The following is a 24,036-nucleotide window of genomic DNA, read 5'->3' as shown; positions in this document are numbered from 1 at the left end:
TTGCCTGTTGTAGGTGGTGCTGATGTCGTTGACCGTGGCACCAATCAGACTGCTGATGGCCGGTTTCTGTCTTCTTATTGCTTGGCCAATCGCAGCGCTGGCCCTGCTTGGCAGAGACAAGGATGAGGAGAAAGTGCCCCTAGCCGGGTGGAGGAAGTAAGTGATTGTAAGGGCTCAGTGTTGACCCACTGTGTTAGAACACCAGAGTTCATGTTTGGTTGAGAAAGAAGACATCCTGGTAACTTTTTAGGAAATGCTGTTTATGTTAGTCTTATACATGGTGTCTTAAAATTATGTTTTCAAAGTTCTTTTTGGCTGAACAATAATTTTCTTTTTCCTTAATCTTGATATTGCCGTAAAATTTATTACCCGAGAATGATTCTTCTCTCTTTGAATATATCCATGCAGCTTGATTTATTATGCAGTGCAGTAGTTTGGCATGTGTGGTTTGTTGACTGAAGTGTTATTGAATACATTTGTTGTTGACTAATTATCATTAAATACATGTGTGGTTTGTTGACTAAAGTCTCATTACTTGAGTGGTTTGTTGACTAAAGTCTCATTACAAGTGTGGGTGGTTCACTAAAGTTTGATTACAAGTGTGGTTTGCTGAAAAAATTGTCATGAATAGTGCTTTGTTGACTGAAGTCTCATTACAAATGTGGTTTGTTGACTAATTTCTCATTACAAGTGTTGCTCGTTGACTAAATTCTCATTACAAATGTGGTTTGTTGACTGAAGTCTCATGAGAAGTGTCGTTTGTTGAATAAAGTCTGATCACAGGTGTGGTTTTTTGACTAAAGTCTCATTTCAAGTGTGGTTCATTTTCTCAAGTGTCAAATACGAGTGTCATTTGCTCACTAATTCTAATTACAAGTGTGGTTCATTGACTAAAGTCTCACTACAAGTGTGGTTTGTTGACTACATCTCAAGTACAATTGTGTGGGTTGTTAACTAAAGTTTCAGTACAAATGTGTGGTTTGTTGACTAAAGTCTCATTACAAATATTTGTTGACTGAAGTCTCCGAACAGGTATCTGGCTTGTCAATGAAAGTCTCATTTCAAGTGTGGTTCATTGACTAAATTCTCATGACAAATTTGCTTTGTTGACTGAAGCCTCAGTACAAGTGTGGTTCGTTGACACAGATCTCAAATACAAGGGTGTGGTTTGTTAACTAAAGTCTTGTTATGTATATGTGTGTGTGTGTGTGTGTAATGCCTGCAAGGCTTATACATGTACATGCAGAACGACATAGTGTGGTGAGCTTTTCAAGGCTTTGTAACATGAAGCTTTCTATTATAAAGTGTATACTGTATGTGACCTCTGGGCTGTCTTGAATTAGCCTTTGTGCAGTAGAATACATAATACTTGTGGTGGAACTGTTGGAAGGACATGTTTGGTTTATGTCTGTCAAAAACCAGACAAACTGCTTTCCTGCACTTCAGTGGCTTTAATACTTTTGCACATACTTTCAAAAACAAGCTTGCATAAAGATACAACTCACCAAATCTCATTTTTGCTTGTGATGCTACTGTGATTTGAACAAATCTGACATGTCTGAAGCCTTTTCTTACATGGTCTTCCTCTCTCTTTAAACTCCTGTTGTCAGTTATCACTGTAATGAGAGTTATGAATCCTCTGCTTACCATGGACCCCCCTCTCTATAATGCTCCTCTCGTTGTGAATCCTTAGCTGTCCTGTCCTACCTGTGCTTATAACTGTTGCTAAGTCAAACAAAAATGCGTGAAGCATCAGAAGGTATAAGGTGTGATAGATCCTACAAATGAGCACATGTTCATTTTAATAAATAGGATATTTACTGAAGTTATTTATTGGATGAGCATTTTACGTGTAACTCAGGAATTTTCACGTACATGTATATGATGATGGTGAGGATTTTGTGTGGACTGTGGAGTAAACCTGTACCCGGAGTAAACCATGACACATTGCCAAGACACCTGACAAAACCCTAGCAGGTGGAGCTGGCAAAGGTTGACCGTGAGAGAGCCATGTATTGGTATGATCCAGCAAGACCCCTAATGTAATTCACCCAGGCAATCCTAAACAAGTATTAAAATGTGTCCATCATACTGCTCAGTAAAGCCCTAAGTGTACATAACAACTGTAAGTTAGATCAGGTGAGAACAATGCAGCTTGCTGTGCCAGACTGTATCAGCAGTCCTAACATGCCTAAGCCTTGCATGACTACTTTGCTTTGTTTTGCTATGAACAGTGACAATACTCTGTTGATGTTTTTGCTTCAAAGTTGGCTTATTTTCCACTCGGATATTCGCATTCTGGGTCGAACCTTTTCATTGCAGTCTAAGTCGGTCTGCACATGTGTACTAGCATGCTTGGTTTCACTAACATTTATGCCACATGTATGCATGTATGTTTAATGGTGTACTGTCTTTTTTTTTCAGTTGCATGAAAACTACAGTAGGTAACTTGATAACTGGTATAAAATAGGATTAGATCGAGGCTCTTGAATGAGCGTGTTGAAGGCCAAGATTGTACAATTCCCTTCCTCTCCTTGTATACAGCACCAGCATCAGGAAGTGTGTCAGTAGTGTGATTAATAACACATCCCAGTTTCCTCCAACCAGAATTGCATACATGAAATATTCTTGAATTGGAATTTGAATGAATTGTTTTTAAATTTCAGTTATTGCTTGGATGCAATTTTCCTGGATGTTAAGGTTTTGCACCAAAACAGAAGAGGCATTTAGAATCTCTTCTGTGTTTATCTGCAGATACAGAAAGAATGTACTTAGACATATCCCTTACCCACTCCTATTAAAAGAAAAAAATGAAGGGTAAAAACTAGATATAAAAAGTTAATATTCAAAGCTTTTTTCTGGGAGATCTATTTGTGAAGAATAACACAGACTGTAAAAGTATACTGTTTAGAAATTTATAAAATTAACCTCAATTCAACTGCAAACTTTATATCGATGTTGAGATTCGACAACCGTATGCTGTTTGTAAACTTCGCTTCTATGATTCATTTACAAATTGATCTCAGACTTCTGACTCAAAGCCAACTCAGGCATTTATACATGTGCTAGCAAAAGAAGGTTACTGTAAGTAAGCCGTTCATTGAGGCCAGCTTTTTCTGATCCACTAATTGGTGATTGTAACACGTCCTGTTCCTAATTCTGTTTGAACTAACATTTGACAACTACTGCTGTTGGTTAATAATCGTGGGGGTGGGGGGGCTCGCTGTGTGTGACACTCTTGTCTGTGTGTGTATGTGAGGTGACATGGTGGCTGTGTGTGACGCTGTCTCTGTTTTGTCTGTGTGTGCGTGCATGTGTGTGTGTGTGTGTGAGGTGACATTCTGGCTGGGTGTGACACACTTTCTCTGTCTGGTCTGTGTGTGTGAGGTGACATGCCGGCTGTGTGTGACACTCTGTCTATCTCTCTATTTAGCATGTTGAGGCCCATTGTGGTGTTTTTCTGCCGTGGAGTATTCTTCTGGGGAGGTTTGCACTGGTTGTCGGTGAAAGGGAAGCGTGCCACGTCCCAGGAGGCACCCATAGTCGCCCTCTCTCCACACTCATCATACTTTGACTCTGTTGTCGTCACCTACCTGGACCTCACTTCAGTTGTGGCCAAATCTGAATCAGAATATGTGCCCATATTTGGAAGTATGAACATTTCGTTTCTTCATTCATTTTCCCTTTGTTTTAGCTCTGTCTCCCGTTTTCCTGCTCCTGCCCCACGCCCACCACACCATTAACAGCAACACCCTGACAACAGAGGAAACTAAGAACATGTACTGTACACCAGCTACATGTACTCCACACCTGACACATGCTACACAGATTGTTTTCTTCTATTTGAAAGAAATACATGTGCAGAGATTCCTAGCAGTCCAAATTTTTGCTACCCTATACAAAAGTTTTTGTTAAATTTTTCTACCCTTTTTATAGATATACATTCATTTTCACATGTTGTTTCACAAAACCTACATGTACATGTACCTGTTTTAACTTCTTGACAAGTGTATAATTTTATTAAACTAAGAAGCCTATCACTGTTGAATGTAAAGCAATTAAAACTTGGCATCTGCCCATTGGTGAACAAACTTGCATTGTATTCCAAAGATATTGAGTGTTTGAAGGCACATAATTTTGTTTTGTTTTGTTGTATATTTATTTTTGTTTGTGTATTGGTTTTGTTTTGAGTCTTTCTAAGTTTATCGATAAGTGACAGTACATATAAGGATGGATCTGTGTAAATGCCCATTATTTAGGCACATGTACTTCACCCTTTATTTTCCACATCCATGATACAGTAGGTGTGTGGCTGGCTACATGAACCTCTGTGTGTAGCTGTACAGTGTAGTTATAACAACTGTTGCAGGTCTGGGAATTCTGGTTACAACTGTAATGGAGGTTGAAATAATTTGCCCTGGTAAATTTGGATTTTGGACTACAAAGTAGCTTCCTTGTACGTTATTTAAAGAATGTAACGCAGTACAGAAGGGCAGTCTGTGTGGCCACTGAAGTGTATTTAAAGTTTAAATTTTGTCATTGTTCGGGCAAGCTAAGTTAACATATTGCACTCAAGTACATAGGTATAATTGGGGCCATGTACATGTAATGTACGTGTATTTGAGGTGGTTTACATGTACATCATGGATATGATTTTTATGTCATTATACAGTATGTATTTATCCCAGTATTCGCCCGACTAATTCACATTCCTCCTGTGAATCATATACATGCAGATTTGGAGAAAGACAACCATATGTCCAGCTTATCTAACATGCCTAAAGCTGTGGGATCCTAACAGATGTTGTCTAACCTTTCACCTCACCCCTGGCAGGGCGTATTGATTTGTGCATCTCAGGAGCATCTGCATATGCAAGGTTAATTTTCTGGTAATAGCACACTGACTATATTCTGCCCTGTATTATACATGTACAATGTAGGTAGATGCACAGGCTACAAGGCCAGAGTTTGACTAACCCACCATGTACAGTGTGCAAGTACTATCACATTATTATGGGAGAATAAATCAATATTTTGTTTTATCTGCTTTCTGAGGATGCAGATTTTGGCTGCTTGTAGATATGTCCTAATCAGAAATGATTCCATAAACTTAAAATGCATTATTGATGATAATAGTACAGTATTTAACATGAATTGTGCTTAAGTCTGTTATGAGACTCTGAATCAGAAATCTTACTTGTTCAGCTATAGAAGCAGCTATTTGACACTGAATCAGCAGCTGTACAGAAAGGGTACCTGTACAGTCATACATATAGTCCCTGCTATGTGTAACTGTGCAGAAATCGTGCTTGTGCTGCAATAGGCCCTGCTATTTGCCCCTGAATCAGTAACTGTGCAGGAATGGTAATTGTGCCGCAATAGGCCCTGTCATTTGACACTGGTCTAGTAACTGCAGAAATGGTGCTTGTACTGTAATAGGTCCTGTTATTTGACACTGAATATTAATGATGCAGAAATGGTACTTGTTCTGCAATAAGCCCTGCTATTTAACACTGATCCAGTATTGTGCAAAAATGATACTTGTACAGCTATTTGACACAGACTCAGTAACTTTGCAGAAATGGTAATTGTGCGTCAGTAGGCCCTGTCGTTAATTTATTTGATTATTGTTTTACGCCATGCTCAGGAATATTTCACTTTTATGGTCGTGTCCAGATTTGTGGTGGGAGGAAACCCAGGTGAAACTCATGACCATCTGCAGGTGGCTGGCAGACCTTTTCACGTACGGCCGGAGAGGGAGCCAGCATCACAGTGACCACATTGGCAAGAGACTCCTGGGACCCTGTTATTTTACACTGATTCAGTAACTGTGCAGAAACGGTACTTGTACACTGCAGTATGCCCTGCTGTTTGACACTGATCCAGTAACTGTGCAGAAATGGTACTTGTACACTGCAGTATGCCCTGCTGTTTGACACTGATCCAGTAACTGTGCAGAAATGGTACTTGTACACTGCAGTATGCCCTGCTGTTTGACACTGATCCAGTAACTGTGCAGAAATGGTACTTGTACACTGCAGTATGCCCTGCTGTTTGACACTGATCCAGTAACTGACTACATATATGTGCGGACATTGTGCTTCATGCGCTGTAATGTGGCTTGTTGTAGCGCCTCTTTACTTCGTGTGCAAGGATGGATCAACTTCCTTGTGTGGCAAATGGTCTTTGTGTGGGCTGTGATGGCCTGTCATTTTGCTCAGTTTCAGCTCTGAAAGTGACCACGGCTGTGATTTACAGAGGAACGTTTTACAAAGAATGTTGAAATTTGTGGCATGGTCGTCTACATGTAGCTTATTAAAGTTATTATTCTAGGTTTACTTTTAATTTAACGCATTAAGTTATTTGAATGAGGCATTTAATATGCATGCTCTGCGAAGTACTTTGCTGTTGTAAAACTTACATGCAGTGTATACCAATCCAACTGAACTGTCCATTAAATACACTGAAGCCCTAACTATGAACACTATGAACCTCAAATTGCTGAATACCTATATTTCCCAGATGGTGGTAAATGTTGCAAACTTCATAATTGATTTTGTTTGATAATTTGTTGTTTGGTGTGCTTGGCTTTTCTGGACATACCTGATGTATCAGTGTATTTTGAAGGTGGACTAATATTGACTGAACGTTGAGAAAAGGTCAGTTGGAATGGTAGCCATTTCTTCAGGAACTTTTCAGTTGTAAAAACTATGATCTTGTTGAACTATTGCTCTGTTGATACCGATGTTTGTTACAGGTAAATCATGGTTCATGGACGTGGATATAACTGTTGAAGTTGAATTTCTATTTGTGTTGCTATTTTAGGTTTGTCCATCAACTGCTTGGCTTCATAGGCCGATGTGTTTTTTTTCTGTGCGGATTTCATAAAGTGGCCATCCGCGGCCAAAGGGCATCGATGACAGAAGCCCCACTGGTCTGTGTTGCACCGCACTCCAGTTTTTGGGACGCTATTATCATGTTTATCCGGGACATCCCCAGCGTTATATCTCGGAAGGAAAACTCTCAAATTCCACTCTTGGGCAGTATGTATATTTGTCTCTAGCCACGCCCTGTAACCATGGTGATATTCTGCAGTTATGTTGTGATACACACTGAGTGCTTCCTTGTTTAACTTGTCAAGTGATTTTTCTCATTTTCTTTTTTTATTTTGACCACTGCCTAATCACTCTGAGTATAGATGTCAGAACATTGTTTGCCGTGACATTGCCTTCCCATTATTGTTAGCATAGAGCGTAAATATTTACTGTCGTATTTACTAATGATAATGATCCAAACTGGAAAACAGTGACATGATGTTGATCTAGTATGAACTACTAACCTGTTGTGATTAACGCAAATAACACGGTGAGATTTCCACAGCCAAGGGTTGGTTGGCAACGTGGCTGCTGTATTCTCCTTAGCGTTCAATGGCCATGGCTATGAAAGGTTACACACAGCACAGTCCTGATAAGTGAGTTAATGCCTTTCAGCTGGATCTGTCTTCTAATGCATGTGAGACACCATGCAATGGCTGATGGCACAGATGTACCCATACTAACAAGGGCAATCATGAGTAAGGCAGAGTATTGAAACCCTGTTCTAACGAGGCTAGCCTGTGTTTGGCATTTGTTCCCGGACAGTCGGGTGAAAATGTCATCGTAAAGCGAATGTAGCATGAAATCATTCGGCATCTCAAAATCTAGAATTCCTTCTGCAAAGGCTCCTTCTTGTAACTTTTGGTAGTCGTAACTTTAAGACGTAATTTTTTCGGTTTACTGCTGTAATAAAGTGAAGGATAGGGAGTAATTGGTTTGTGGTTTCATATTTGCATGTGGTTTACTTTGTGTAGTGATTGGCGTTTTTTGACACTTGTTGTGATGTTCTCGGTGTACCTATTTCTTCACGGTCCATCTGTACATACACTGTATACATGTATGTATACCCTGTACACACCTCTACTCTGTGTTTGTTGTCACTCACCTCATTAAGCATGCTCAGTTTTACATATCAACATGTTTGTCAGATTTCCATCGTCTTTTGTATCTATCTACATAATGTAAAGTGTAAATGCAAAAGGTACATTTCTGTTGTCATTATGAACTGTAAAATATATGCAGTATAAAACAATTGTAAAGATGGGAAAACATTGAACTGTTTATTCTGTTAGTAGAATTCTACTTCAGTTTGTTGATATCTCTGTGCATTCTCTTCGCCATTCAGTTTGTAGACAATAAGTTTCTCTGGGCACTGAAATCAGATGGATGTCACTGACATTCAGCCATTATGAATGTGATGATTATCCATCAGTACTGTAAGATTTGATGTAGAGACGTGCATGTATTACATTGACCATGGATGCTCATGTATTACATTGACCATGGATGCTCATGTATTACATTGACCATGGATGCTCATGTATTACATTGACCATGGGTGCACATGTGTTACATTGACCATGGATGCACATGTATGACATTGACCATGGATGCACATGTGTTACATTGACCATGGATGCTCATGTATGACATTGACCATGGGTGCACATGTATTACACTGACCATGGATGCTCATGTGTTACATTGACCATGGATGCACATGTGTTACACTGACCATGGATGCACATGTATTACACTGACCATGGATGCACATGTATGACATTGACCATGGATGCACATGTATTACATTGACCATGGGTGCTCATGTATGACATTGACCATGGATGCACATGTATTACATTGACCATGGATGCACATGTATTACATTGACCATGGGTGCACATGTGTTACATTGACCATGGGTGCACATGTATTACATTGACCATGGGTGCACATGTGTTACATTGACCATGGATGCACATGTGTGACATTGACCATGGATGCACATGTGTTACATTGGCCATGGGTGCACATGTATTACATTGACCATGGATGCTCATGTATGACATTGACGATGGGGTGCACATGTATTACATTGACCATGGATGCACATGTATTACATTGACCATGGGTGCACATGTGTTACATTGACCATGGGTGCACATGTATTACATTGACCATGGGTGCACATGTATTACATTGACCATGGGTGCACATGTGTAACATTGACCATGGATGCACATGTGTGACATTGACCATGGATGCACATGTGTTACATTGACCATGGGTGCACATGTATTACATTGACCATGGATGCTCATGTATGACATTGACGATGGGGTGCACATGTATTACATTGACCATGGATGCACATGTATTACATTGACCATGGGTGCACATGTGTTACATTGACCATGGGTGCACATGTATTACATTGACCATGGGTGCACATGTATTACATTGACCATGGGTGCACGTGTTACATTGACCATGGGTGTACATGTGTTACATTGACCATAAGTGCACATGTGTTACATTGACCATGGGTGCACATGTGTTACATTGACCATGGGTGCACATGTATGACATTGACCATGGATGCACATGTGTTACATTGACCATGGGTGCACATGTATTACACTGACCATGGATGCACATGTTTGACATTGACCATGGGTGCACATGTGTTACATTGACCATGGGTGCACATGTATGACATTGACCATGGATGCACATGTATTACATTGACCATGGGTGCACATGTATTACATTGACCATGGATGCACATGTATGACACTGACCATGGATGCACATGTATTACATTGACCATGGGTGCACATGTATTACACTGACCATGGGTGCACATGTATTACATTGGCCATGGATGCACATGTATGACATTGACCATGGATGCACATGTATGACATTGACCATGGGTGCACATGTATGACATTGACCATGGGTGCACATGTATGACATTGACTATGGATGCACATGTATGACATTGACTATGGATGCACATGTGTTACATTGACCATGGATGCTCATGTGTTACATTGACCATGGATGCACATGTATGACATTGACCATGGATGCACATGTGTTACATTGACCATGGATGCTCATGTATGACATTGACCATGGGTGCACATGTATTACACTGACCATGGGTGCACATGTATTACATTGACCATGGGTGCACATGTATTACATTGACCATGGATGCACATGTATTACATTGACCATGGGTGCACATGTATTACATTGACCATGGGTGCACATGTGTTACATTGACCATGGGTGCACATGTATGACATTGACCATGGGTGCACATGTGTTACATTGACCATGGATGCACATGTGTTACATTGACCATGGATGCACATGTATTACACTGACCATGGATGCACATGTATTACATTGACCATGGGTGCACATGTATTACACTGACCATGGGTGCACATGTATGACATTGACCATGGATGCACATGTATGACATTGACCATGGGTGCACATGTATTACACTGACCATGGATGCACATGTATGACATTGACTATGGATGCACATGTGTTACATTGACCATGGATGCTCATGTGTTACATTGACCATGGATGCACATGTATGACATTGACCATGGATGCACATGTGTTACATTGACCATGGATGCTCATGTATGACATTGACCATGGGTGCACATGTATTACACTGACCATGGGTGCACATGTATTACATTGACCATGGGTGCACATGTATTACATTGACCATGGATGCACATGTATTACATTGACCATGGGTGCACATGTCTTACATTGACCATGGGTGCACATGTGTTACATTGGCCATGGGTGCACATGTACTACATTGACCATGGGTGCACATGTGTTACATTGACCATGGATGCACATGTGTTACATTGACCATGGGTGCACATGTGTTACATTGACCATGGGTGCACATGTGTTACATTGACCATGGGTGCACATGTGTTACATTGACCATGGGTGCACATGTGTTACATTGACCATGGGTGCACATGTGTTACATTGACCATGGGTGCACATGTATTACATTGACCATGGGTGCACATGTGTTACATTGGCCATGGGTGCACATGTATTACATTGACCATGGGTGCACATGTGTTACATTGACCATGGGTGCACATGTGTTACATTGGCCATGGGTTCCATGTCATCAGCCATATGTATGTCAGTCACCCACATTTGCCCAGTATCAGGTCATGTAGCAGTCTCAGAAACATCAAAGCGCAATGAAAATGCACCAATTTTTAGGCAATAATGGATATTCCTGGCCTTTTTTCAGCTCATAAAAGGTTTGATAGTTCATTCCCATGTTCATACGATCTTCATAAAATTTTCAAAGTTGATCGGGGCCTCCGTGGCTTAGTTGGTTAGCGCGCTAGCGCAGCGTAATGACCCAGGAGTCTCTCACCAATGCGGTCGTTGTGAGTTCAAGTCCAGCTCATGCTGGCTTTCTCTCCGGCCGTATGTGGGAAGGTCTGTCAGCTACCTGCGGATGGTCGTGGGTTTCCCCCGGGCTCTGCCCGGTTTCCACCCACCATAATGCTGGCCGCCGTCGTATAAGTGAAATATTCTTGAGTATGGCGTAAAACACCAATCAAAAAAAAAAAAAAAGGTTGTTCCATCATTCTAATTGTTTCATCTCCATGTTTATGTAGTTAATGTAATTGTTTAGAAAGGTCATCCCCTTTGTTTGTGAGGTCATCATATTTGTTCAGAAAGTTTATTCCTATGTTTGTATGATCAACGTGATTGTTTAGAAAGGTCATCAGCCATGTTTGTATGATCATCATAATTGTTCAGAAAGGTCATCTCCGTGATTTTGATATCATCATAATTGTTCAGGTATGTCATTCCCAGGATTGTGTGATCATCACAATTATTCAGATATGTCATTCCCAGGATTGTGTGATCATCACATGTGTTCAGATATGTCATCCCCAGGATTGTGTGATCATCATGATTGTTCAGAAAGTTCATCCCCATGTTTGTGTGATCATCACAATTGTTCAGATATGTCATCCCCAGGATTGTGTGATCATCACATATGTTTAGAAAGTTCGTTCCCATGTTTATGTATGTATTTATGTATGTAATCTTGGGGTTTAATGTCATGCTTAACAGGTATGATCAGTGGAATTTTTTAGAAAGCTCATCGCAGTTGTTTGTGTGATCATATTTGTTTAGAAAGTTCTTCACTGTGTTTGTATAACGAAGGCCTAATCTATCCTGTCGGGAAACCCTGGATCAATCCTGTGTTGTGTTATACCAAAAACTTCAAAAATAGTACTTGTTGGTGCCTGGCCTGGCACTCTGCACTGAGAACTGAGAGGTTAGAACAAGGAAACAAGACTGGTTGGCCTGGTTGGCCTGGTTGGCCTGGTGTCAGTGTAATCTGACTGGATGGGGTGTCATGTCTGGTGTCTTGGGCATGATAGTTCAGTTACAACAGCATTTTGATGACATGGATTCACACTGCCACAAGAAGACACAGTATATGTACACACACATAACGACTACTCAATGTCATGGGACTTTGTTAGGTACGGCGTTAAACCCCAAAGATTCATTCATTCCTTCCAAAGCTGTCCATGGTAGGACAGGGTGTCACCAGTAGCCAAAGTCTGATTTTGCAGTGCAAAAACATTGGACTCTCAGTTATTTATGCATCATTGGTCCTTACTGGATGATGTGTTGGCTTTTGAAATGTAGCAGTGTAATGTACTAAATTAATATATGCTTAGTGAAAGTTTTTGTGTCAAGATTGGTTTTAAAAATGAAAGTAATAGAGGCAGAATATGAAATTTGCTGATGGAATTTTTGCAGGCATAGTTTGTAGAATCACTGCCTTTAAGGATATCATGTATGATTACAAAGTGCCATTTTGTTTTGTGTGATCAATGGAACACACACTACAGTCACTGCAACAATGTGGAGGGGACAACGTGTCCAGGGTAGGGAGACAGTTGCTACTGGATGGGAAGATGTGATATTATCCCAGAATTGAGCAGCTACATGTGTGTAACTTCATTGTGGCAGGAATACCTTGTCCAGGGCAGGCAGACAGTTGCTACTGGATGGGAAGAGTTCATATTATGCCAGAGTTAAGAGGAAATTAAACTTGTAAATAACATGTTGCAGTATGATATTGTTGTCAGATGACATCTGATTTTGTCTGCTGAATTATCTGGGCATTCTTGTATCTAGGCTGGGTGTCCTCAAATGTTGACTGAGTCTGTGTCAACATCATCAGCACATATAGCAGGAGGCTATTCAGGGTGACTATCAGCTGTCAGAAAGAATTCGGGCTGGGTTCAGGAAGGAGTCACAAAAACTCAGTTATTGTTTTGGGAGGTATTGGACTGATACCTCATCTCACTGGAAATGCGCCAGAGCTTGTATATGTATGATTTAATATTAACCCAAGATTAGCCTTCAGCAGTTATGTTGTGATGGAGTCATTGCTATCAGGTGTATCAGATAGCATAATCTAAGGTGTATTGTAGCAGATTCTAAATGCATAAGAATATGAACGTGGGATTTCAGTGAGCAGGTGTAAATTATGCTTATAATTGATCCGATGAATGATATTTGTGGGCTTAATTTTAGTTGTCTCTAAATCAAGCATAAATGCATATAAAATATGAGGTGACCTTGATTTAAAAACGCTCAGGTGTAAATGTCTGCTTCAGACAGAGCTTTTATATACATAGGCCATACATAGCTTTTATATACATAGTAACACTATAAGAGTGAAGGTGAGGTGGCATGTGACTGGTTGTTAGCAGATGTTCCCAGTAGTCAGGCTGTACTCTCAAAATCATGACATTGCTAGGTGTTATTCACTGTCCTGGAGCAAGAGCTACTGAGCATGACCTGCATGTACAGGTCATGCGGTCACACATGATACACGTATATTTGCAGACTATGACTGCTGTGGCATACACCTACTACAGTAATGCCTCTGCTTAGTGGGAAACATGGGGAGGAGGGTCAGTAAATAAAGCAATAAATAAATAAATTAGAAATTGATAGGCTTAGGTACAATACATATGGTACATGTGTCTGGAGGTTACACTTCTCATACACTTAAATAAATAAGCAATTGATAGGCTTAGGTACAGTACATATGGTACATGTGTCTGGAGGTTACACTCCTCATACACTTAAATAAATAAGCAATTGATAGGCTTAGGTACAGTACATATGGTACATGTGTCTGGAGGTTACACTTCTCATACACTTCTGCTGTGGATGTGGTACACTACATGTGATACTTTATACACTATAGCTGTGGTACACTACATGTGATACTTTATACACTATAGCTGTGGTACACCACATGTGATACTTTACATGTGGCGCTTAATTTATACATGTGACTGGGGTACACTACACGTGATACTTTAAAACTGGGGTACAGAACACTGCTTACTCTGTAGCTGTGGTACAGTACATGTGATACTTCAAAACTGGGGTACACTGTAGCTGTGGTAGAGTAGACATGACAGGATACGCTGTGGTTGTGGTAGAGTAGACATGACAGGATACACTGTGGCTTTGGCAAAGTACATATGGCAGGATACACAGTGGCTGTGACAGGCTACATATGGCAGGGCACACTGTGGCTATGGCAGGATACACATGGCACGATACACTGTGGCTATGGCAGGATACACTGTGGCGGTGGCAGGCTGCACATGGCAAGATAAACTGTAGCTGTGGTAGAGTAGACATGACAGGACACATTGTAGCTGTGATAGAGTACACATGGCAGGATACACTGTGGCTTTGGCAAAGTACATATGGCAGGATACACAGTGGCTGTGACAGGCTACATATGGCAGGGCACACTGTGGCTATGGCAGGATACACATGGCAAGATACACTGTGGCTATGGCAGGATACACATGGCACGATACACTGTGGCTATGGCAGGATACACTGTGGCTATGGCTGCTACACATGGCAGGATACACTGCGGCTGTGGTAGAGTAGACATGACAGGACACATTGTAGCTGTGATAGAGTACACATGGCAGGATACACTGTGGCTGTGGCAGGCTAAACATGGCAGGATACACTGTACCTGTGGTAGAGTAGACATGACAGGATACACTCTAGCTGTGGTAGAGTACACACAGCAAGATACACTGTGGCTATGGTAGAGTAGACATGACAGGATACACTGTAGCTGTGGTAGACTGCACATGGCAGGATACACTGGTTGTGGTAGAGTAGACATGACAGGATACGCTGTGGTTGTGTTAGAGTAGACATGACAGGATACACTGTAGCTGTGGTAGAGTAGACATGACAGGACACATTATAGCTGTGATAGAGTACACATGGCAGGATACACTGTGGCTGTGGCAGGCTAAACATGGCAGGATACACTGTACCTGTGGTAGAGTAGACATGACAGGATACACTGTAGCTGTGGTAGACTGCACATGGCAGGATACACTGGTTGTGGTAGAGTAGACATGACAGGATACACTGTAGCTGTGGTAGAGTAGACATGACAGGATACACTGTAGCTGTGTTAGAGTAGACATGACGGGATACACTGTAGCTGTGGTAGAGTAGACATGACAGGATACACTGTAGCTGTGGTAGAATAGGCATGACAGGATATGGCAAATGGCAAAGTACATATGGCAGGACACGGTGGCTATGGCAGGATACACATGGCACGATACACTGTGGCTATGGCAGGATACATATGGCTGGATACACTGTGGCTATGGCAGGATACACTGTGGTGGTGGCAGGCTGCGCATGGCAAGATAAACTGTAGCTGTGGTAGAGTAGACATGACAGGACACATTGTAGCTGTGATAGAGTACACATGGCAGGATACACTATTTCTGTGGCAGGCTAAACATGGCAGGATACACTGTACCTGTGGTACAGTAGACATGGCAGGATACACTCTAGCTGTGGTAGAGTACACATGACAGGATACTCTCTAGCTGTGGTAGAGTAGACATGACAGGATACACTGTAGCTGTGTTATACTGCACATGGCAGGATACACTGGTTGTGGTAGAGTAGACATGACAGGATATGCTGTGGTTCACAGGATACACTGTAGCTGTGGTACAGTACACATAGCAGGATACACTGTGGCTATGGTAGACTACATATGACAGGATACACTGTAGCTGTGGTAGAGTAGACATGACAGGATACACCGTAGCTATTGTACAGTACACATAGCACGATACACCAAAGCTGTGGTAGAGTAGACATGACAGGATAAACTGTGGCTGTGTTAGACTGCACATGACAGGATACGCTGGAGCTGTGGTACAGAATACAGGACATGGTGTAGTTGTGGTACAGTGCATGTGATACTTTATAGCTAGAGTACAGAGCACACAATAAACGGTATGTTGCCTGTACATGTTGTCCAAATCATTTAAGCTTAGTATTTTCATGGTTGTATCACATGTAGTGTAGTTACACAAGTTCGGTGTATACCTCTACATGTGTAAAGGAAACATAAGAGGTAAAGAGTACAAACAGTCGCTAAAGCTGTCACGGCTTTAGATTTGTGGAGTTAGTTTTCACATAAGTGTCTCCGTTGTTTTTATGTTTAAAATTTTATTTATTTCATTCTTTGTTTTAACACATCCCTGTAATCATATGTTTTAACAAAACAACATGTGATAAAAGCATAAATGACTTGTGCTCCAAGTGAGCAGTGGTGGAAGCATGTTTTCTTCCTGATGTGGTGGTGTACCTGTATGCAGTACAAGTATAGTACCTGTACAGTGTAATTGAATCATGTTGAAGGGATTTTACAACATCAATACAAAGGGTGCAGTCAATGGGAACAAGCAAAGCTCAGTGAGTGATGATAGGCTACTTCGCTGTTAGCTGTATGCGCACACGCACACACACATGTACATGTCATTGTCACCCCCTCAGTCACATTGCACTTCTCCAACACATGCTCACTATCCTCATCATGTCACAGAACATATTCAGTCACTCACCACCGGCAGCTATGCTGACATCACTTTACAAAGCTCAGTGTATTAGTGTTGTCCATGTTGTCTCATAAACACACCTCATGAAGACCAGCCTGCCCCAGTGTTTGCCTATCCTGTCTCCCTACTCCTCCCCATCCAGAACCTTTCACCAAGCCTACCATTCACTCTCACCTCAAACTTATTTAACCATAATTTATGTTTTTCGCTCCTCTTTCTTTATTTTATAAATTATAGCCTTATTTAAAGAAATAATATGGGGTTACCTGTTTACAAAATTGTAAGTATTTTAGCAATAATGTAGAGCGTCACCTGTAATTTATATTATTTATAGCGTTAATAGTAAGGTAAATGGTTTTTGTCACTGTAAGATGAAATAGATTTTGAAATTTAGTAATCATCAGGCTAATAATGTAAACTTTATGTAAACTATATAATTAGACTGTATCTCATTTCTAAATGCGTTACAGTGTTTTGACCAGAGTACAGATTGATGCGTGTAGCACTGAATTGTTTGCATCTTCCTCTCTAATTTGTACATATATTAACTTTACAATGAATTGTATTGGCAGCATTAATTAGATACACACAGCCTGTGTTTGTGTCTCGTGAAGACCCAGACTCCCGAGTGAACACAATCAAAGAAATTAAGAGACGAGCTCAGTCCAATGGAAAATGGCCACAGATCGTCATCTTTCCTGAGGGCACATGTACAAACAGATCCTGTCTGATCTCCTTCAAGCCAGGTATGTGGAGGAAATTATTGGTATTACAAGGCAGGTACATGCTATATATGCAGAAAAGTACCAGTAATACCTGGTAACGAACCCAGGTATGTGGAGGAAAGTACCTGTAATAAAACCTAGGTACATGTGTATATGCAGGAAAGTACCAGTAGTACAAGCAAGGAATGTGCAGAAAAGAACTGGTAATACAATCCAGGTATGAGGAGGAAAGTGCTTTTAATACAAGCCAGGTATGAGGAAAGTGCTTTTAATACAAGCCAGGTATGGGGAGGAAAGTACTGGTAATACAAGCCAGATATGAGAAGGAAAGCACAGGTAATAAAAGCCAGGCAAGTGGAGGAGAGAACCTGTAATAAAACCTAGATAAATTTACATGAATATGTATGCAGGAAAGTACTGGTAATGCAAGCCTGGTACAGGAAGGAAAGTATTGGTAATACAAGCCAGGTATTAGAGGGAAAGTACAGGTAATAAAACCCAGGTCTGTAATAAAACCTAGGCACCTTTACATGAATATGTATGGGGGAAAGTACTGGTAATACAAGTCAGATATTAGGGTGAAAGTACAGGTAATAAAACCCAGGTCTGTGATAAAACCTAGGTACATTTACATGAATATGTATGCGGGAAAGTACTGGTAATACAAGCCAGGAATGTGCAGAGAAGAACTGGTAATACAATTCAGGTATGAAAAGGAAAGTACTGTTAATGTAAGACAGGTTTGTGCAGGACATTAAATAACACAATAATCTGGAAGCAGTGTATTATGTGTAGTTCTAATAAACATTAACTACAGAGTTTTGTTCAAACTATTCATCACAAAGAATAATGCCTGGTGTAGGTCAGAGCCTGCTAAACATTGCATATCTTCAAGTGTCCTTGTCACACTGATCAGAAATGTTATCGTCTGACAAACTTGTGATTTAAAACTTGTTAGCTTAGAAACAGGGCCGATTCCAGAAAGACAGTTTTGATAGGAGTCAGCATTTAAAAATTAATATGATTTTTAAATTTTGACCACCACTACAATGTTAGTATGTGACAAGTATATCAACGTTTCAACTTCCAGTGTCAGACTAAGCATTATGAGTAGGATTTAAATTTTGAGTTAAGGCAGACATGTATATATGCTGGGATGTACACAAAGGTAAAGTCGTCATGACAGGCTACATATTATAAGAATGTGAAGTCAGAAAACTATTACACTGTGATGGTAGCCAACATGTTTATAAGATTGCGAAGTCACAAATCTGTTCTTCATCCGCTATTGGTATTGAAAGGGACTACTTCTGATATACATGCATGTTCTTGTACATATGCACATTGTCTCTTCGTCTGTCATGAATCGGTATTCATTTTATAAATGATTCGTCATATTGAATTATAAAATAAAGATGTATGCTGTGACTTAATGAGGCATTGTGTCTGGTGTCTCCAGCATGCTGTTCCATTGATGCAGCACTATATGTATAGTATACAAATGTCAGCATGGGACCTGCCAGCATCAAGCACACACTGTCATAATCTTCCTGAGATAATGTTGAAAGCTACTGTGGACTTGAAAAACCAGATAGCTGGGAATGATCCTTGTTAAAGTGTAATTCTCTCTTTTTTTTTTTTTTTTACAGGGGCATTTTACCCTGGTGTGCCCATCCAGCCTGTCCTGATCAGATACCTCAATGAGCTGGTAAGTCAGCCAGCCTTTGTTCACACCTCACTTCAAGACATGGGCGCTTGATGCTGTACACATTACTCACAAAGTTAACAAAAATGTCGCACACATAATTTAAAAAAAATAAATGTATGTAACACTATGTAAACAAAAAAGTTTTTGTGTTGAAATTCAGAAATGTTTGAATAAGTCATTGTGTGACAAGAAAAATGATTTTTGTCACAACATGATTAGGTAAGTACTGTCAAAAAATGGGTTGTACCAAGCATTCCTCTAGAAATTTGGCTTCAGTGGTAAAAAAAGAGACCTCGAACTACATGTATGCATGTGTGCCAAACAATCCTTCAGAAATCACAATCCTAAAGAGGAAACTGACCAACACTGTTATCAGGGAGCTTGGTTAGACATTGTAGATAACATGTCCACTGGCAAACTGAAAACTGTCCACTGTAGATGTACAATACATGTAGTCCTTAGACTATGTGTCAGGTGGTGAAGTGAGCTGATGAATGGCTCTAATTTACACCTCTATCCCTGACAGACCACTACACAAATGAGTCTGTTAACATGAAATTTCAGATGTGTGTATATATCTTCTTCCATTACAGGATACCGTTACATGGACTTGGGATGGACCAGGACCGTAAGTATGAAAAATATGTGTACGTTATTCTGATGAAGAGCCAAGAAGAGTTTCGCATTCAATGATAAGAAGCTGGTTGCCGGTTAGTGTACAGTTCAAAGCAGAGCTACCTGTAGGTTCATGATCACTTGTGTGTAGTGTTTTTTGAATTGAACTGCTGTGGATTGGGTAAGTGTATTGCAGTAAACCACTACTTTCAGTTCACTTGATTGGGTTGAGACGTTGCCATATTTTCTGTAGCTCATATCAGACATTTTTTGTGATGTGTTTTCAGATTTGCAGTGCTGTGGTACACATTGTGTCAGTTTCAAACACGTATGGAAATAGAGGTAGGTCTACAGTTGAATACATCAGTATTGTGGCCCATGAGTGCCAAGCATGATATAATAAAACGTAACTTTGAAAAACTAAAATAAAGGGACAATAAATAGAAAATATAAAATAAAATATATCAAAATTTACATGTACACAAAATTAATTGATATGCATTATAAAACAAAATGAAGTGAAAAAGCAAATGTAACCTACATGTAATCACAAAATGATATGAAAACAAATTTAAGTAGTTTCATTTGCATCATAGCATGGGGCTCAGTATTGCATCATCCCCATTAGTTTTCAAGGGATGAAGGTCCAATAGGCCTTCCCAAACTGTCAATCAAGACCACAGGCAGTTGACCAGTCATAAGCAGTATTGTTGCAAATAAGTCTACCGAATGTCCCACTCATTGGGTGCAAATGTTCAATATAAATATGCTGGAATAGTTATCACTAACCCCCCACCACCAGCACCACCATTTTATTTTTCTTCCAAACCCACTACATAACTACATTGTTTATTTACTCTCAAAGAAGTATTTTTCAGCATACTGTGCATTTTATGGTAGCAATAGTTATTAATGAACTGCTATACCTTCAGGATAAGTGTACAGGAAAATGTGTGTTAAATTGGTCAATGTTACTAAACATCAATTAACACAGTAGGTACATATATCCTTGCTTTTCAGTTCTTGCCTGTGTATCACCCTAATACGTTAGAGCTGGCTGACCCAAAGCTTTTTGCCAATAATGTCAGAGAAGAAATGGCCAGGTAAGAGATTGTCGTATTGGTATATGTGTTCATAAGCAAAATAAAGATGTACAATACTGTTTGTATTATCGTGCTGTAGCATGATTGTACAGACATGCAGTGGATGGATAGGTGTGTGTTTGAAGAGTTTGTGCTGTCGTTTATGTGGCCAAAAGTCATTTTCACATTTCTTGTCAGATAATATTAAAATCCTGCCACAAGTGTGCTAGTTGTGACCTAATAGCATGGCACTGGGAGAGTTTGGTCGGATGAGTAGTGTGGTGTAAACACAGCTATAAAGTGAGTGGTAATGGAATGCCAGAAGCCTACCACAATTGGGCTGGTGGTGGCCTTAGGGCATAGCACGGGAGAGTTTGGCCTGATGAATATTGTATTAATGTAACACAGCTATGTGAATGGTAATGTAATACCAAAATCCTGTCACAAGTGTGCTAGTGGTGACCTAATGGCATGGCACTGGAAAGTTTGGTCCAATGAACACGGTATTAATGTAAACACAGCTAAGTGAATGGTAATGGTATCCCAGAAGCCTGCCTCAAGTGTGCTTTTGGTAAGGTTACGGAATGGCTTTGGAGAGTTTGGTCTGATGGGTACAGTGTAATGCATACATAGCTATGTGAACACAGATCTTTGAGTGTGCTTGTTACTGGTCATACCTATGTAAACTGACAGTGTGTGTGTGTGCTGGTTTATGTTGTAGATGTTCGGGTGTGCCTGTAACTGGTCATACCTATGTACACTGACAGAGTGTGTGTGTGCTGGTTTATGTTGTAGATGTTCGGGTATGCCTGTAACTGGTCATACCTATGTAAACTGACAGTGTGTGTGTGTGCTGGTTTATGTTGTAGATGTTCGGGTGTGCCTGTAACTGGTCATACCTATGTACACTGACAGAGTGTGTGTGTGCTGGTTTATGTTGTAGATGTTCGGGTATGCCTGTAACTGGTCATACCTATGTACACTGACAGAGTGTGTGTGTGTGCTGGTTTATGTTGTAGATGTTCAGGTATGCCTGTAACTGGTCATACCTATGTACACTGACAGAGTGTGTGTGTGTGCATGTGCGTGTGTGCGTGCAAACGCGCGCTGGTTTATGGTATACATGTTTGGAGTGTGCCTGTCACTGATCATACCTATGTAAACTGACAGGGTGTGTGTGTGTGGTGGTTTATGTTGTAGATGTTTGGGTGTGCCTGTAATTGGTCATACCTATGTCAACTGATAGTGTGTGTGTGTGTGCTGGTTTATGGTATAGATGTTTGGGTGTGCCTGTCACTGATCATACCTATGTAAACTGACAGTGTGTGTGCTGGTTTATGTTGTAGATGTCTGGGTGTACCTGTCACTGATCATACCTATGATGACTGCAGACTGATGCAAAGGGCAGCTATCAACAAACTACCTATGGCATCAGGGCTTGTAGAATTTTACAAACTACACCAAAAACTAGGGTAAGTTTTGTTGTGTTCATTGCCTTTTCTGTGTAGTGGTGTTATTGCTGTCTGACATGCTGAGATTTTTGCCTAGGTGATTCGTTGGAGAACTCATAAGATTTATTTTGATCTCACAATCCCTCAGTAGCATATACCTGCAACACATTATAGTTGGGTCAGTTTTGCCACAGGTAAAGCTCACTATTGATTCATATGGGACTCTAAATGACCTGAAATTTGGTTTTTTAGAGGCAAATATATGTCGCAAAATATTGTTTTTGGTGCAGGAAACAATTTTCCTGTAGAATATTATCCCATGTTCCCAGCAAACCTCAAAGCACCTGTTTAAAATCAATAGAACGCACAGTCAGGAAAAATGGTTTTTGGCCATTCCTTATGCTTTTGGTATTCAGATAATGTAATCAGTTGACTCACATGGCCATTAAATCCACAGGATGATCTATTACCTCTAGAAGACATATATTGCCTTTTAGTGGGACATTGCTATTTGATTGAGGCATTGCTTTTACAGTGAGATACAGAAATAACCCTCCTGATGGACAAGGCTTTACTGAATTTGGATGGATTTTGCAGCGATCTCTCAATTCAGCGCAGTAAACCAATATGTAGGCTAGTCACTTCTGCGTTGTAACCAGGTTTTTTTACTACCAAACAAAGGGAGATAATATTTAATGAGCAGAGCTTTTCTCCATTTTGATTAATGAACAACAAGGTATTGCGTTTATACATTCCACTTCAGATCACAAAGTGTATGCTTTGTTAAGCTAACTGTGTCTGTAGAGTGACCTTTTGTGACTGAGATAGTAACATTATTACTGGCCATTCAAGACAGTTTAATCAGGGAACAGAGGAGAATCCCCAGTCGGAGTGTTGCCTTGGTAATAACAGTGCATCTCAGACTGAACGGCACTCGCCAAGGTGTCAAAACATGATGTTAATAGCCTTGATTGTTGTTAAACCAGTTTAAATTTGTCTTATCTAATTTAGATTATTGTTTTCTCTGTTTCAACTCTATGCAGGTTAGATTTCGACACCATTAAAGAAATGTTTGACAGATTTTGTAAGATCTGTCGTGGAAAGCCAGGTCGTGTTACAATTGAGGAATTTGCCAAGTATTTACGCCTGCCGGTTTCTGACCCCTTGCGTACAGTTTTCCAGCTTTATGACAGAGTAAGTTAAAGATTTAATATCATATTAAAGCATGGCCAATTTCAGAGGACAGTCATGACAGTAGAGAATTAATATATTTTTATCATTTCTTCTTTTGCCTCTTTCCATAATTACTTTCATATATCACATCATATCAGGAATTTTTTTATGTCATAGCAGGTAAATTGTCTGAAAACTATGATTTTGTAGTTTTGGAGATTTGTATTGGAGGGCAGGTAATTGCCAAGCATTTACTAATCTGATACATTATACACCTTTTTATGAACCAAAGTGCCAATTCAGCTTCATACGGCTTGCTTTATGCAGTTAAAAAAATCAGATTAGTTTCTCTTGGATGTCAGATAGC

At 40.2% G+C, this 24,036-nt stretch overlaps 1 protein-coding gene across 1 annotated transcript in view; it reads left to right on the top strand.

The window, feature by feature from the left end:
• Window positions 1-14: 14 nt before the first annotated feature.
• The window catches only part of LOC135474717 (lysophosphatidylcholine acyltransferase 1-like), a 36,843-nt gene continuing 12,821 nt past the window's right edge, over window positions 15-24,036 (top strand). The window contains exons 1-9 of the mRNA XM_064754281.1: window positions 15-156; window positions 3,434-3,651; window positions 17,488-17,661; window positions 19,290-19,348; window positions 19,942-19,976; window positions 20,251-20,305; window positions 20,984-21,066; window positions 22,392-22,517; window positions 23,540-23,690. Coding sequence (XP_064610351.1) covers window positions 23-156; window positions 3,434-3,651; window positions 17,488-17,661; window positions 19,290-19,348; window positions 19,942-19,976; window positions 20,251-20,305; window positions 20,984-21,066; window positions 22,392-22,517; window positions 23,540-23,690 — 1,035 coding nt within the window. The 5' untranslated portion in view covers window positions 15-22. The remainder of the gene's footprint in view (window positions 157-3,433; window positions 3,652-17,487; window positions 17,662-19,289; window positions 19,349-19,941; window positions 19,977-20,250; window positions 20,306-20,983; window positions 21,067-22,391; window positions 22,518-23,539; window positions 23,691-24,036) is intronic.

This window comes from Liolophura sinensis, chromosome 9 (genome assembly GCF_032854445.1).
Source record: "Liolophura sinensis isolate JHLJ2023 chromosome 9, CUHK_Ljap_v2, whole genome shotgun sequence".
NCBI classification, from domain to species: Eukaryota; Metazoa; Mollusca; class Polyplacophora; order Chitonida; family Chitonidae; genus Liolophura; species Liolophura sinensis.
This window is presented reverse-complemented; position numbering and strand designations above follow the sequence as displayed.